The 14,939-nt window shown below is 39.1% G+C and overlaps 1 protein-coding gene across 1 annotated transcript in view; it reads right to left on the reverse strand.

Annotated features, from left to right (window-relative positions):
* The window catches only part of LOC135246957 (uncharacterized), a 51,682-nt gene that overhangs the window by 12,811 nt on the left and 23,932 nt on the right, over positions 1 to 14,939 (reverse strand). The window contains 2 exon segments of the mRNA XM_064320235.1: positions 10,475 to 10,500; positions 13,075 to 13,785. Of these exon segments, the coding sequence (XP_064176305.1) occupies positions 10,475 to 10,500; positions 13,075 to 13,785 (737 nt within the window).

Consider the following 14,939-nt stretch of genomic DNA (forward strand, 5'->3'; position numbering starts at 1 on the left):
ACCGGAAATTTCGAATACGGAGCCAACTTCAGCGTCGTCTAAAACGAGGTCTATACATTATGGCACAAGCGATAGTTTTACTTTCTTATTTGTTTCAGACATGACGAAGTAATGTCGGCAGAGCATTTAGTGAAAACACTGAGAGCTGTAGGCCAAGCAAGAATATTTATGTATACAATTTATGAATATGATTCTGTATATCTGAAAGCATGGTGATAAGAAAAAGAAAGACAATTTTACCTGACACAGCTCCTGATTGTTCCCACTCACAAATTGGAGTCGTTTCCGTATAACCCTGTGTTCCAGATCGAGCAAAAGTGAAACTTCTATAGTAGGCTACAGAACATGGGTGAGTTCAGCGATGCTTATTGCTAATGTCGACACCATTGAAACTGAGGGAAACGTCCGGAAAATATCCGTAGCACCAAATGATTGCAAATGTGGTAAATAATTTCCCATTGGTAAATGCAGTGTCGCAGTTTTCCTGTTGACTAAGCGAGCGTTGATGGGTGTGGGAGAGGGGTGTGAACGAAGAGAGGAAAGACCACCGAGTCTTCCTTCAAACTGCAGTGCTTCCTGTAGAACAGGGACCGGGAAAAAGCTGGGAGAGTGAGAAACAGAGAACAATACAAGGAAATGCATGCAGGGTGGAACAAATGAAGAGAGCTGGAGCCCTGTATACTGCAGCACATGTAGGTGTGCATGGATTGAATTTGGGGGGAGTGTTTAGTTTGTGTTGTAGTAATAGTGACTGGAGTAGTCGTAATAGTAGGTGTGTATGCGTGTGTGTATGTGCATGTCTGAGACTGAGAGTGAGTGTGTGAGAACTGCAAGTTCGCCTCAGTTCCACTGAACGTCTGCAGCCTAAAGTCACTCATGAAATGAGCTCCTGCTACTCAACAACTGTGGAGGGGAGAGAAGTTGGCAGCTGACAGCCACACTTCAAAGAGATTATGTGCCTCTTTACACCCTGTTTAATCGACAATGAGAGTTGTAGTGATGAGACTGGATTATGAATGAAATTATTTATTTGTGAACCAGCCACATTTATTTGTGCATCACCATAATTTATTTCTGGATCAGCTACATTTATCTGTGGACCCATTTCTTTTTTCTTTTTGTAACAATAATAACCCCATGAAGATAAAAAAATTCTACACAGAAAGATGATACTCACCGTGATGAGAGGTCACTGCTGCCATGTCAGTCCCTCTCTTTGTCCAGTTTTCTCTGCAAAATAGAACTATTTTAATGGCATTTTAATGAAATCATTATCAGTTTATCATTTAGTAAGTTTACTCTTCTTCTTTTGATTTTGTGAGTAAAAGTGAGCCACATTTGAACAGGCGTTTCTCCCTCTTTTAGTTCTTGCAGGGATCATTCACTTTCTTTTTTTGTGCATGTTTTCAATTGCCACAAACAGTTTTATGTGTTAAAATTTTTTGCATGTTTAGAGAAGATTTGACAACATGTCAGCTTTACAATGGCCATTCAAGGCATCAGGAGGTTTGTGTTTTAAATGAGGAAAATGCACTTCAAAATGAAACTAAACTCTCTTGAAGTTTGATTTTCAATGTGCTATCCTTGCATCATTTCTCCCTGCCAAGTGAAAAAGGTCTGACTGCCTTAAAAAGAAAAACGCAGGTTTGAAAGTCAATACAAGATGAAACTCACCCGACCACTTTATAACATGAAAACATCACCTCAAAGGTAGTAATTGTATACCCATTCTACATTATGGTACAAGTGTTATTGTCATGGTTCTGTGTTTTGTCTCCGTCTTTCCTTGTTGGGCCGCCAGATGGCGGCACTTCTGTTTTGTGTCCTGCTTGTACCCTGTGTAATTGTATTATTGTTTTCAATTGTTCAATTATTGCTTTTTGGTTGTCTCGTTTTCCCTTCCCTCTCTGTGGCCTGATTGTTCATGATGCCCTCCTGTGTCTCGTCAGTGTCTGTTCTATTTAAGTTTCCTTCTTCCTTGACTCAGGTGCTGGATCCTTGGTTGTGTTTTCGCTTGTGTTTCCACGTGTGTCTTGCCTAGGAGTTTGCCCGTGTTTCCCTGTGCCTGTTTTTGTCCACCTGTTTCTGCCGTGCCCGTTTAGCTTCTTTTTGGATTTTCTGTTTTCTGTTTTTGAGTTTTTGTTATTAAAGTCTGTATTTCCCTTTTGGAGTTCTTGGGTTTTTTTTTAAACTCTGCATTTGGGTCCATTCCCTCGCCTATCCGCGACAGTTATAGCTGATTACATTTTATCTCCTTTTTGCTTTTAGACATTATAAAATAATGTAGACTTAGTGCAAGTGAGAACATTGAGAGGTATAAACTAGGCATCATGAATATTTATCTATTAGGCCTATCAGTGTGATTCCACATTATGTATTAATATAAACATATATATATGTATACCGGCCTTTTGTTTTCTTTTTATTACTATTTTTATTTTATTTGCAAAGTAATAATATTATGTATAATGTGCAATAATATGCAAATATGTGCAATAAGCTATATGTGTATGTTACATATTCATTATTATTATTATTTTAATTTTTTTAACATTATGCTATATGGAGTGGCAGCCAGCAGGTACATTCAGATATCATTTCTCCTGTTTTGTCTTATACGTGAATGAATGTAACTTTTTGGGCTTGTACCTGCAACCGTTCTCATAAAAATTAATAAATAAAAACTTGATCACAAAAAAAGCATAAACATGTTCCAAAGCAACATAGGTTTTTGTAAAACTTCCTTATGTCATACCATCAATATAATGCGGTGTAACATTGCAGAAATATAATGATAATATTACAGAATCCAAAATGGCAGACATCTACTAATAATAATAATAACAATAATAATAATAATAATAAAAATGAAAAAATACATTCTCTTAAATGGTGGCAAAAGTTATTGGTGGTTTTAATATCCTGACATATATTAAGTATAGAAGCACGAGTACAGTATATTTGACAACACATCTTCTCCTAAACAATCATCATTTATATAAGGCTAGCTGGGCCTAGTGTGTGTTGGGAGGGGCTCAAATGCATCTATTTATTCTTCACACTCTGTTCTTTTAAGTCAGCTTTTTGCACTGGGGCATTTAGCAGCCTGTCCACCATGTCCAAACATGACCGATACTATGTGTGGTAAGTACTTACATTTGTGCAGATTTAGGCCAGTTGTTTAAAGCTTCATATGATTTTAGCGACAAGTCAGACGAAACTCTGAGAAGGGTTCAGTGCAAAAGACTGCAAGGGTAATGAAGATGGTGTTTAAAATACATTCAAATTCTCTCAAGTCCTTGACTAAATCACAAATCAAATCGAATAACCCTGTGGAAATTAGTATACAGCAGCCATGCTGGAATAAAGAGTTAACTATACCTTTAATTAGAAACAATTTATTTTCAAAAATCTTTCTGCACCAATTTACACTGTTTTTGAGTTTCACCCTCTCCCCCAAACTTGTGCTCAGTGCTGGTATTGAAGCTTGAATACAAACCTCATTTAGCCAAAGTTTCATTAAAAAAACCTGACAAACCTGCTTAAAGGACAGCATGGTATAAATGTATCACACCCAAGTGCTCTGATGCTAGGTCTCATACAACCAAACATAAGTTTAGGCTCTTTTTCACTTCAGGAAAACAGCCCTGACTCTGTGCTTACTCTATAGGCCTATACTGGCCAACACTGTGAATCTTTGTTCTAGTATGAGAAGTATAGATAAAGCAAATTGCATTTCGCAGTTATTTATATCTCCGTAGGACGGAGTGTAGCACAGCAGGTAAGGAACTGGGCTTGTAACCAAAAGATCGCAGGTTCGATTCCCGGGTAGGACACTGCCGTTGTACCCTTGAGCAAGGTACTTAACCGAAATTGCTTCAGTATATATCCAGCTATATAAATGGATACAATGTAAAATGCTATGTAAAAGTTGTGTAAGTCGCTCTGGATAAGAGCGTCTGCTAAATGCCTGTAATGTAATGTAATATTTCACTGCAACTGCAGGTTTTTAAAGGTACTACAGGTATTTGCTCAAAACAAAATTTAAAAAATAAATATTAAATGGTTCCTACAAATAAAGTAATAAAAAATACAAGAGCAATATATAAGGCATGTGAAAGTGTGTGAAAAGTGCTATTATGAATCCCTTTTGCCGTATGGAGAGCCCTATATACGCCTCCACATGAAAGGCAGTGGGATTGTGCTGGCAGTACGCAGTGTGCAGGTCTCATTCGATCTTCCTCAAAACCTTTTACCCAAAACCACAACAGTGTTTGAGTTGTGTATTTATATAATTATAGGTGAATTAGATATTTATATAGTATCATGTGACATACACATACTTTTACTGAACATTAATTTCTTGTTGCAAATACTTGCCACTTTGGTGAGTCGTGTGGTGTGGTCCATAGGAGGGTTTATGTAAGGAGGGCTATCCACTCTCCTTTACGAAATAAATTATATAAATAGGCCTATGTTAATGTAATGGTGGAGGTAGCGGTGAACCCAAGAGCAGAGAAAGGCTGCAGGAGAATTGGGATTGAGTTGCAAAAAATAACAGATACTTTAATGAGTCACATCATGATATGAGCATAAAAAAAAACCAAGAAGGCTCAAAACAAAAAACAAAAAACTCGAGACTATGTAACACTGAAAGAGCACCTGATCAGAGGCCAACACAGAGCAGCTGGCACGAAGGCTCAAGACTCATTGAGGAACAAAGAAACTAGGCAGAATAAATGGTGTAACTAATTAGCTCTCGAATTGCAAACAGCTGAACACATAATCACATAATCAGCGTTCATGATGACTATGTCGCCCTCTGGCGACCAGCAGCAGGTGGTGCAGCTTGGATCCCCACAGTTAAATACACTAATGTGTCAAGGTTTTTCATTCCCATTAAAGAGAATACATTTTTGTGTTTTATTATTTATTATTACCTTGCAGACCGGCTGTGACAGTCCAATGTAGAATCAGTGCCAGGCTGCTGCACACCATGAAAGGAAGTCCATTTCAGAATCACGGCCTGTTTAATAACCCAGTTGAACTCGGTCTGAGTGAACTCATTCAGTTTAATGATCCAGTTGAACTCGGTCTGAGTGAACTCATTCAGTTTTTAATGGGAAATCATGAGGCAAACAAAAGCAGGAAGACATGCTGTTCCACTTATGGTGGCAAATCCAATTAAGCTCGATTTCTGTTAGTTTCTTTATCAATGCCACTTAGGTCCATGTGAACAGTTGAACTTAATTTCTAATGCGTCCTGCAATCCCAAATCCAGTGACTCAGTTCCTGTAACGTAATCCACAATTAGCAAGTTACTCTCAACTCCATAGGTAACGATGCAAGGTAATTTATTTTCCCAAAAACAAAACAGGTCTTCATGTTTCAACCATGCAATGTAATACACAGATACTACAAAAAATAATTTTATTTAAAACAAATGAATCAAAAAGTGTAAATTAAATGAGTAATTTGAGCAAATGATTTGAGTAAATAGAGCTCGACAGATTTAAGCAGTGCTGATGAATGCAATAAATAAATAAATAATTTATTGAGTTTACTGTACTGAAATCACATAGTGATGATGGCGGATTTGATTGACAGCGAATTTCTTGAATATACATTTTGGAAAACAACAGATAATGAAGTAGAAACACAATCTACCACATGAGGGCAGCATAGAGTATTTAGTGTGGAGGTGTCATCTACACTGTATTCTTCCAGTGTCACCCTATCAGGCTCCTCTGCTTCACTCACTACAGAACTCCGTGTTCCGAATCCAGATGATGCTGAACTCTCTGGTTTGCTCCTTTTCAGCCACCATGACACCTTCTTACTGGAACGTTTCTGAGCAGATTGGTAATCCCACACAGAGCTGCCTGCTTCAGAGGGGGCTGGAGTCCCTCCACTCACTGTAACACAACAACACCAACAAGCTCTGTTACACTCAGATTCATCTGCATTACATTCTGTAGGTTTTAACAAAAGGTTTTATAATGTAGACAAAGATAGTGACTTGGAAAGTACAATATAAATTGATAATTGTTTACTTTTTGTATAATGTGCATGGGGGTGGCTGTTAATGGAATCGTAGCTAAAATTAAATTGCTGAGAAATTCCATTAAAAGAAAGATGATGAATAAAACTCACAAGAAGGAAGTAATTAAAAGCTGTTTCTCTTGTTCCTGAATGGCAGTGTGGATCCCTCTGTCTCTGAGTCAACCACAGCCTTCAACATCCTCCCTATCAGCACCTCCTCTCTTCTGCTCCATTCCTCCTCAAAGCTCTTCTGTTTTCTTTCCATTTTCTTTTCCGCAAAAAAACAAATGTATGTTAAAATGCTAGGGGGCTGACTGATTTACAATCTGTTGTTTAACCTCTAGGGCTGCCCAAGCTTGTTTGTGGAGATCTGAAGTTCATTAGGTTTTCATGTGCTTTGTTAGGGTTGGAGTGAAAACCTATGGAACGTACCGTAGATCTCCAGAAACAAGGTTGGGCAAGCCCTGATTTGCAGTACATTTTGTGAAACAGTGTATGATTAAATCAGTTATACAATCTACCACATGGGGCAGTGTAGAGCAGTGTTTATTGCGGCGCGTCACCTACACTGTCCCCTTCCATAATCACCCAGTCAGGCTCCTCTGCTTCACTCACTACAGAACTCCGTGTTCTGTATCCAGATGATGCTGAACTCTCTGGTTTACTCCTATTCAGCCACCATGACATCATCTTACTAGAAAGTGTCTGAGCAGATAGATAATCCCACACAGAGCTGCCTGCTTCAGAGGGGGCTGGAGTCCCTCCACTCACTGTAACACAACAACACCAACAAGCTCTGTTACACTCAGACACATCAACATTATATTCTGTTATATATTGTCTATTTTCAGCAACGGCTAAACTGTATCATAAATGTTTTTAAGATTATGTTGATCATGTGAATCAAAAAAATTCCAAAAATATTTATGACGATGGTTATGTGAATCGTTGCCTTCTCTGGCGCATTGATATGTTTCTCATTTTTACTTAATCTGCAAGAATATGTTAAACTGATGCATGATTGTATGTTTTTAAAGATTTTATTAAATCATTTTTTAAATTGTACTTCAGTCTGCTGTTCATGAATGAGGGAGATGTATGCAAAATATAGTGCATATTAAAGATAAGTATTAACTTGTAGACTGCATTATTAACTGTTTATAAAGGAATGAAAAGGCATAAAAGAGGTGAAATGTAAACATCTCAAAAAATATCTGTGCTATTTGCCCTAAAAGCCCTAAAAGCACAAGCAGCTAGGTGAACTGCTAGCCAATCTTGGTAGGTCTTGCTGAAAAGCTGTTAAACTAGTGGCATATAGAATGTTGATGTGGAATAAGAAGAAATAATGAGAAGAACAATAAACTCTCTTTTTCAGTGAGCTTATTTGCCCTGCAGTGGGGCCATAACTTTGTCTAGCACACCATTTTTGAGCAACTCTCCACTTAATAAACATGAAAATAAAGCCTCTAATTGACATCCGCTTTTTCAATGATTGTTTGAAATAATGTTTTGTTTAATGTCTTCTGTTTTGTAATGAAGAAGTAGTAAGCCTGCATTCAGTAAAGAATGTATGATTTCAATTCATTATTTTATTTGACTGTGTCTTATTGAATTAAATTATTTAATATGACCTGATATAGTTTGTTTTGACTTGTTGGTTTATTCCAGCACTTTACTGTAGATTGACATATCAATTAATTTGCCGATTTAATTAATAATTCTCATTTTCAACAATAATAATTCAATTAAATCGTGTAAAATACATTTTATATGAAAGCTAAGGGAGGGGTTCTAGCGAGCAATACCACTTGAGTTAAATTTTCAGAGTGCTGAACCTTTCAACAACGGCATTGCCTGTTGGAACCACTGGATTCATTAACATAGTAACTTATTTTTACTTAATCCTTGCTTGTCCGACAATATTGTGCACAGAAAAGCTAAGTATTAACTTGTAGACTGCATTGTTACGCATTTGAGAATGTGTAAAAGGTTTTATAATGTAGACAAGAACAGTTACTTGGAAAGTTCATTATGAATTGATCATTGTTTACTCACTGCATAATGTACATGGTGGGGGTTGTTAATGGACTAAAAGCTAAACTGTAGGTGCTGAGATATTCAGTCTAAAGGAAGATGATGAATAAAACTCACAATTAGGAGGAAGTGAATCCAAGCTGTTCCTCCTCTTCCTGAATGGCAGTGTGGATCCCTCTGTCTCTGAGTCAGCCATAGCCTTCAACATCCTCCCTATCAGCACCGCCTCTCTTCTGCTCCATTCCTCCTCAAAGCTCTTCTGTTTTCTTTCCATTTTCTTTTCCGCAAAAAAACGAATGTATGTTAAAATGCTAGGGGGCTGACGGGTTTACAGTCTGTTGATTTACCTCTAGGGCTGCCCAAACATGTTTGAGGAGATCTGAGGTTCATTAGGTTTTCATGTGCTTTGTTAGGGTTGGAGTGAAAACCTATGGAACGTACCGTAGATCTCCAGAAACAGGGTTGGGCAAGCCCTGATTTGCAGTACATTTTGTGAAACAGTGTATGATTAAATCAGTTATACAATCTACCACATGGGGCAGTGTAGAGCAGTGTTTAGTGTGGAGCGTCACCTACACTGTCCCCTTCCATAGTCACCCAGTCAGGCTCCGCTGCTTCACTCACTACAGAACTCTGTGTTCCGTGTCCAGATGATGCTGAACTCTCTGATTTACTCCTTTTCAGCCACCATGACACCATCTTACTGGAAAGTGTCTGAGCAGATAAATAATCCCACACAGAGCTGCCTGCTTCAGAGGGGGCTGGAGTCCCTCCACTCACTGTAACACAACACCACCAACAAGCTCTGTTACACTCAGACGTAATCTGTATTACGTTCTGTTATATATTTTCTATTTTCAGCAACGGCTAAACTGCATCATGAATGTTTTTTAAGATTATGTTGATCATGTGAATCAAAAAAATTCCAAAAATATTTATGACGATGGTTATGTGAATCATTGCCTTCTCTGGCGCATTGATATGTTTCTCATTTTTACTTAATCTGCAAGAATATGTTAAACTGATGCATGATTGTATGTTTTTAAAGATTTTGTTAAATCATTTTTTAAATTGTACTTTAGTCTGCTGTTCATGAATGTGGGAGATGTATGCAAAATATAGTGCATATTAAAGCTAAGTATTAACTTGTAGACTGCATTATTAACTGTTTATAAAGGTATGAAGTGTTTTACAAGGTGCATAAAAGAGGTGAAATGTAAACATCTCAAAAAATATCTGCGCTATTTGCCCTAAGAGCACAAGCAGCTAGGTGAACTACTAGCCAAACTTGGTAGGTCTTGCTGAAAAGCTGTTAAACTAGTGACATATAGAATGTTGATGTGGAATAAGAAGAAATAATGAGGAGAACACTAAACTCTCTTTTTCAGTGAGCTTATTTGCCCTGCAGTGGGGCCATAACTTTGTCTAGCACACCATTTTTGAGCAACTCTCCACTTAATAAACATGAAAATAAAGCCTCTAATTGACATCCGCTTTTTCAATGATTGTTTGAAATAATGTTTTGTTTAATGTCTTCTGTTTTGTAATGAAGAAGTAGTAAGCCTGCATTCAGTAAAGAATGTATGATTTCAATTCATTATTTTATTTGACTGTGTCTTATTGAATTGAATTATTTAATATGACCTGATATAGAGTTTGTTTTGACTTGTTGGTTGATTCCACCAGTTTACTGTAGACTGACATATTAATGAATTTGCCGATTTAATTAATAATTCTCATTTTCAACAATACTAATTCAATTAAATCGTGTAAAATACATTTTATATGAAAGCTAAGGGAGGGGTTCTAGCAAGCAATACCACTTGAGTTAAATTTTCAGAGTGCTGAACCTTTCAACAACGGCATTGCCTGTTGGAACCACTGGATTCATTAACATAGTAACTTATTTTTACTTAATCCTTGCTTGTCCGACAATATTGTGCACAGAAAAGCTAAGTATTAACTTGTAGACTGCATTGTTACGCATTTGAGAATGTGTAAAAGGTTTTATAACGTAGACAAGAACAGTTACTTGGAAAGTTCATTATGAATTGATCATTGTTTACTCACTGCATAATGTACATGGTGGGGGTTGTTAATGGACTAAAAGCTAAACTGTAGGTGCTGAGATATTCAGTCTAAAGGAAGATGATGAATAAAACTCACAATTAGGAGGAAGTGAATCCAAGCTGTTCCTCCTCTTCCTGAATGGCAGCATGGATCTCTTTATCTCTGAGTCACCCACAACCTTCAACATCCTCGCTATCAGCACCTCCTCTCTTCTGCTCCATTCATTCTCAAAGCTCTTCTGTTCTCTTTCCATTTTCTTTCTGAATGTAAATAAGTCTTGTCTGTCTCTCATCTCTACAGAGAACGGAACACCCCAGTTCCTGGCTACCATCTCCTCTATCTTCTCCAGCACCTCTGTGATCTGAGTCCCATCAGCCCTGTTCTCATTGTTGAGAACATGATACCTGTTCCCACATTTTTCTATGAGCTCTTGGAGGGCCCTCCCTTCAGTCTCAATGTGCTCCTCAATGGTTGTGTCTCCCAGCCAGTCTCCCCTGGTGAACAGCACTATAGTGTGTCTCCAGACTCTCTCACTGAGAAGCTCCAGGTGTTCTACCGCTGATCTCTTATCTGTATCTTTGAATGCTGTGCTTACATCAATGACCAGGAAGAGAGCGCAGGGTCCCGGGGGACACAGAGACACACTGCGCACAATCTCCTGTTTATACAGCTCTGCAGTGTCCTTCACAGAATTATTCATCCACCAGCCTGGTGTGTCGACCACAGTGACCTGTCTCCCAGTTACTTCACCCTGTCTCTTCACACACTGTGCAGTTCTTATTCCAGACTCAAACTCCTCTCTGCCCAGGATGGTGTTTCCTGCTGAACTCTTCCCACTCAGTCTCCCTCCCAGCAGCACAACCCTCAGCTCTGAGAGACGGTGCTCCTCCCCTGTCAGAGAGAAAGAGAACTATTTACTCCTCATCAGGAGTGTAACAGACATTCAGCTCTGAGGTGAGCTGCTCTCTGTGAGTTAGGAGAGAAGAGTATTAATAAGGAAATAAAATTTATCCCTGTGGGCATATAACAGTTGGGATGTGGGTTAAACCTTCACAAACAAAGTTGTGCATGGGATCTTTGCACAATTCAATGAAATGTCTTAATCTGTTCAATGCATTTTACAGCCTGATAAGTCACAGCACAATTCTTTCAATAATGTGATGGTAATGTTTCAAGAATTTAAAATAATTACACAATATCAAAGCCAAGAAGAAAATTGCTATGTTTTTAATTGCATGGGGCTGCTTATGGGGCTGCTGCGTGGCTCATCCTGCTAAGACACTGTTCCAGTGTGTGGATGCACCCCACAGTCTGCTATCAAACCCTGACTGTGCAGTGCAGGCTGTGCTGGCAGCTCCACAGGGCAGCGTGTAATTGGCAGCAGCAGGGAGAGTTCAGTCAGCAGGATTTTCTGTGTCTCATCAAGCACTAGCAACCGTTTCAGTTCAACTGAGCGTCTGCAGGCTAAACTTACTCATGAAATGAGCTCCTACTACTCGACAACTGTGGAGGGGAGAGAAGTTAGTAGCAGGCAGCCACACTTCAAAGAGAATATGTGCTTCGCTGCACTCTGTTTAATTGACAAAGAGGGTTGCAGTGATGACACTGGATTATGAAAAAAAAAAAAAAAAACAGAACAATGCCAAATGGTAGAAAAATGAAAAAATGCAACAAAATATATTTTCTAAGCCATTGCTAGTGCCTTTTATTTGGCCCTTAGTCATATAAAAATAAAATCAAGTATTCCACATTTTTAAAAGTACAAATTGGCCTCTTTAAACACCCACTCAAACCTCAGTATGCAGCACAGGGGAAAGTTAGGACAAAATAAAGACTGATATAAACATTTCTCTGGAGTAAGACTTTTTATTGACTTTTTATTACAACTCAATATAAAATAATTAAACTCAGTTATGATTAATATTAATATTCCACTGTGAAAAGGATCTCCTGTTTATTTTCTCTAGCCCACGAGTCCCCAAGAGCGTGAATAGCTCGCACAAGTATTGACTGTGTTTAGTGTAGCCGAGTGTTCGGTCATCCCCATAAATCAAACGCAACGTGATAATTCGCTCGCATTCCCGTTTATTGCAGCCGAACATCTCCACTGTTTAAATAATGCGGTACCCATTATTTTACATGGTTCATTTTATATTCCATCTGTGTTTCTGTCATATGCCTTCCTATATTTCAGTACAGACATTCATTTTACTCACAGTCCAATCACAAACACCTCTACTTCCGCATTCAGTTGTCGACTCGGTTACTATGGTCCGCGCGCGCCATTCACGTACCTATTTACCGTTTGAGTGGAAGACGTAATTTAAAGGGGGGTGTCAATATTTTGAGACATGACGTATTTTGGTGTAATATCATTGATTATTATACCTAAGTGAGTGCTTCAAAGGTATAACCATGGTATTGTTAAAATGACTTGAATTGATGTCATTTGTAATTGCTATTGCATGTATTACTTTTGTCCATTGTGGCTATGTCAATTGGAGTACCCTGGGGAATGGTTTGGCACAATTATGGGAAATGTATATAATGGGGCCAGTTTCTTTCAGCAGGGTTCCATCTTTTGGCAAACAGCTTACTGTGAGGTTGGGTAATGCTATTATGCTACATGCTAAAGCTATCAGCTAATTACTAATTACTATTTCTACCTGCTACTAAAGCTGTTTTATTGTTTTTCCGGGAATGTACAGTACCTCGTTTGAGATGTATGTTTTTTTTTTTTTAAATTGGTGATTTTTGGAAGCACAGTAAATAAATCAGTACTTTGGCATCGGACTTCTGGAGTGACACTGTTTCTGTTCACCACCATCTGGTACCACCTGGTCACACTCATTCTGTTAAACAAGTAGCGTGGCCTCACATCCACTGTAATTCCTCTAAAAGAAAATTCTAAATATGAAAAATACTTACTCTCAAAAAGTTCTCTGAAAGTTTTTCTCTGTTTCTGAATCTTCATCATCCTTAATTTCACTCGTTCTTCCACTGCCCTCCTCTTCTCTTCCACCTGCTGTAAGAGCATTCTATCTATTTCATAGTGAGATCCTCCATGCCCTGCCATCATCTCCTCTATCTTCTCCAGCAGCTCTGTGACCTGAGTCCCATCAGCCCTGTTCTCATTGTTGAGAACATGATACCTGTTCCCACATTTCTCTATGAGCTCTTTGAGGGCCCTCCCTTCAGTCTCAATGTGCTGCTCAATGGTTCTGTCTCCCAGCCAGTCTCCCCCGATGAACAGCACTATAGTGTGTCTCCAGACTCTGTCACTGAGAAGCTCCAGGTGTTCCACCGCTGATCTCCTGTGTTCCTCTCTGAATGCTGAGCTCACGTTAATGACCAGGAAGAGAGCGCAGGGTCCCGGGGGACACAGAGACACACTGCGCACAATCTCCTGTTTATCTAGCTCTGCAGTGTCCTTCACTGAAATTTTCTTCCACCAGCCTGGTGTGTCAACCACAGTGACCTGTCTCCCAGCTACTTCACCCTGTCTCTTCACACACTGTGCAGTTCTTATTCCAGACTCAAACTCCTCTCTGCCCAGGATGGTGTTTCCTGCTGAACTCTTCCCACTCCGTCTCTCCCCCAGCAGCACAATCCTCAGCTCTGAGAGACGGTGCTCCTCCCCTGTCAGAGAGAAAGAGAACAATTTACTCCTCATCAAGAGTGTAACAGACATTCAGCTCTGAGTTGAGCTGCTCTCTGTACGCTTGGAGTGGAGAGTATTAATAATGACATGGTATTTATTACTGAGGACATATGACATTTGGTTTGTTGTTTTAGCCATCACGAACAAAGTTTTGCATGAGACTTTTGCTCATATCAACATAATGTCCATATCTGTTCAGTGTATTTTACAGCCTAAAATGTTACACCACAATCCTTTCAATAATGTGACTGGATTATCTCAAGAATTTCAAAGTATCACACAATATCTATGCCAAGAAGAACATTGCTGTGTTTCTATTTTTATGGGTGGTATGGGGCTGTTGGATAGCTCTTGGTAGATGGTAAATGGACTGCATTTATATAGCGCTTTTATCCAAAGCGCTTTACAATTGATGCCTCTCATTCGCCAGAGCAGTTAGGGGTTAGGTGTCTTGCTCAAGGACACTTCGACATGCCCAGGGCGGGGTTTGAACCGGCAACCCTCTGACTGCCAGACAATCGGTCTTACCTCCTGAGCTATGTCGCCCCTGCTCTTCCTGCTAAGACACTGTTCCAGTAAGTGGATGCACCCCACAGTCTGCTATCAAACCCTGACTGTGCAGCGCAGACTGTGCTGGCAGCTCCACAGGGCAGCGTGTAATTGGCAGCAGCAGGGAGAGTTCAGTCAGCAGGATTTTCTGTGTCCCATCAATCACTAGCAACCGTCTCAGTTCAACCGAACATCTGTGGCCTAAACGCACTCATGAAATGAGCTCCTGCTACTCAACAACTGTGAAGGGGAGAGAAGTTGGCAGTTGACAGCCACACTTCAAAGAGAATATGTGCTTCTCTGCACTGTTTAATTTGCAAAGAGGTTTGCAGTGATGAAACCAGAGTATAAAGGCAACTGGGAATTGCGAACTGGAAGAAAAATTTGAATTAAAATCATTTTTAAAATCTGGAATACCATTTCTCTGATTGTTATCCTGCATTAAAAAATTAAAACAAGTATTTCACACTTTTGTAATCTATATAATGGTCTCTAAGCAGAACCCTCACACCTCTGTATTGAGCACAGTGGAAATTCATTGGAACATGAGTACAGATACGTAAGACTCTCTGAAGGAATAAGT

Source organism: Anguilla rostrata, unplaced genomic scaffold (genome assembly GCF_018555375.3).
Source record: "Anguilla rostrata isolate EN2019 unplaced genomic scaffold, ASM1855537v3 scaf0994, whole genome shotgun sequence".
Lineage (NCBI taxonomy): Eukaryota > Metazoa > Chordata > Actinopteri > Anguilliformes > Anguillidae > Anguilla > Anguilla rostrata.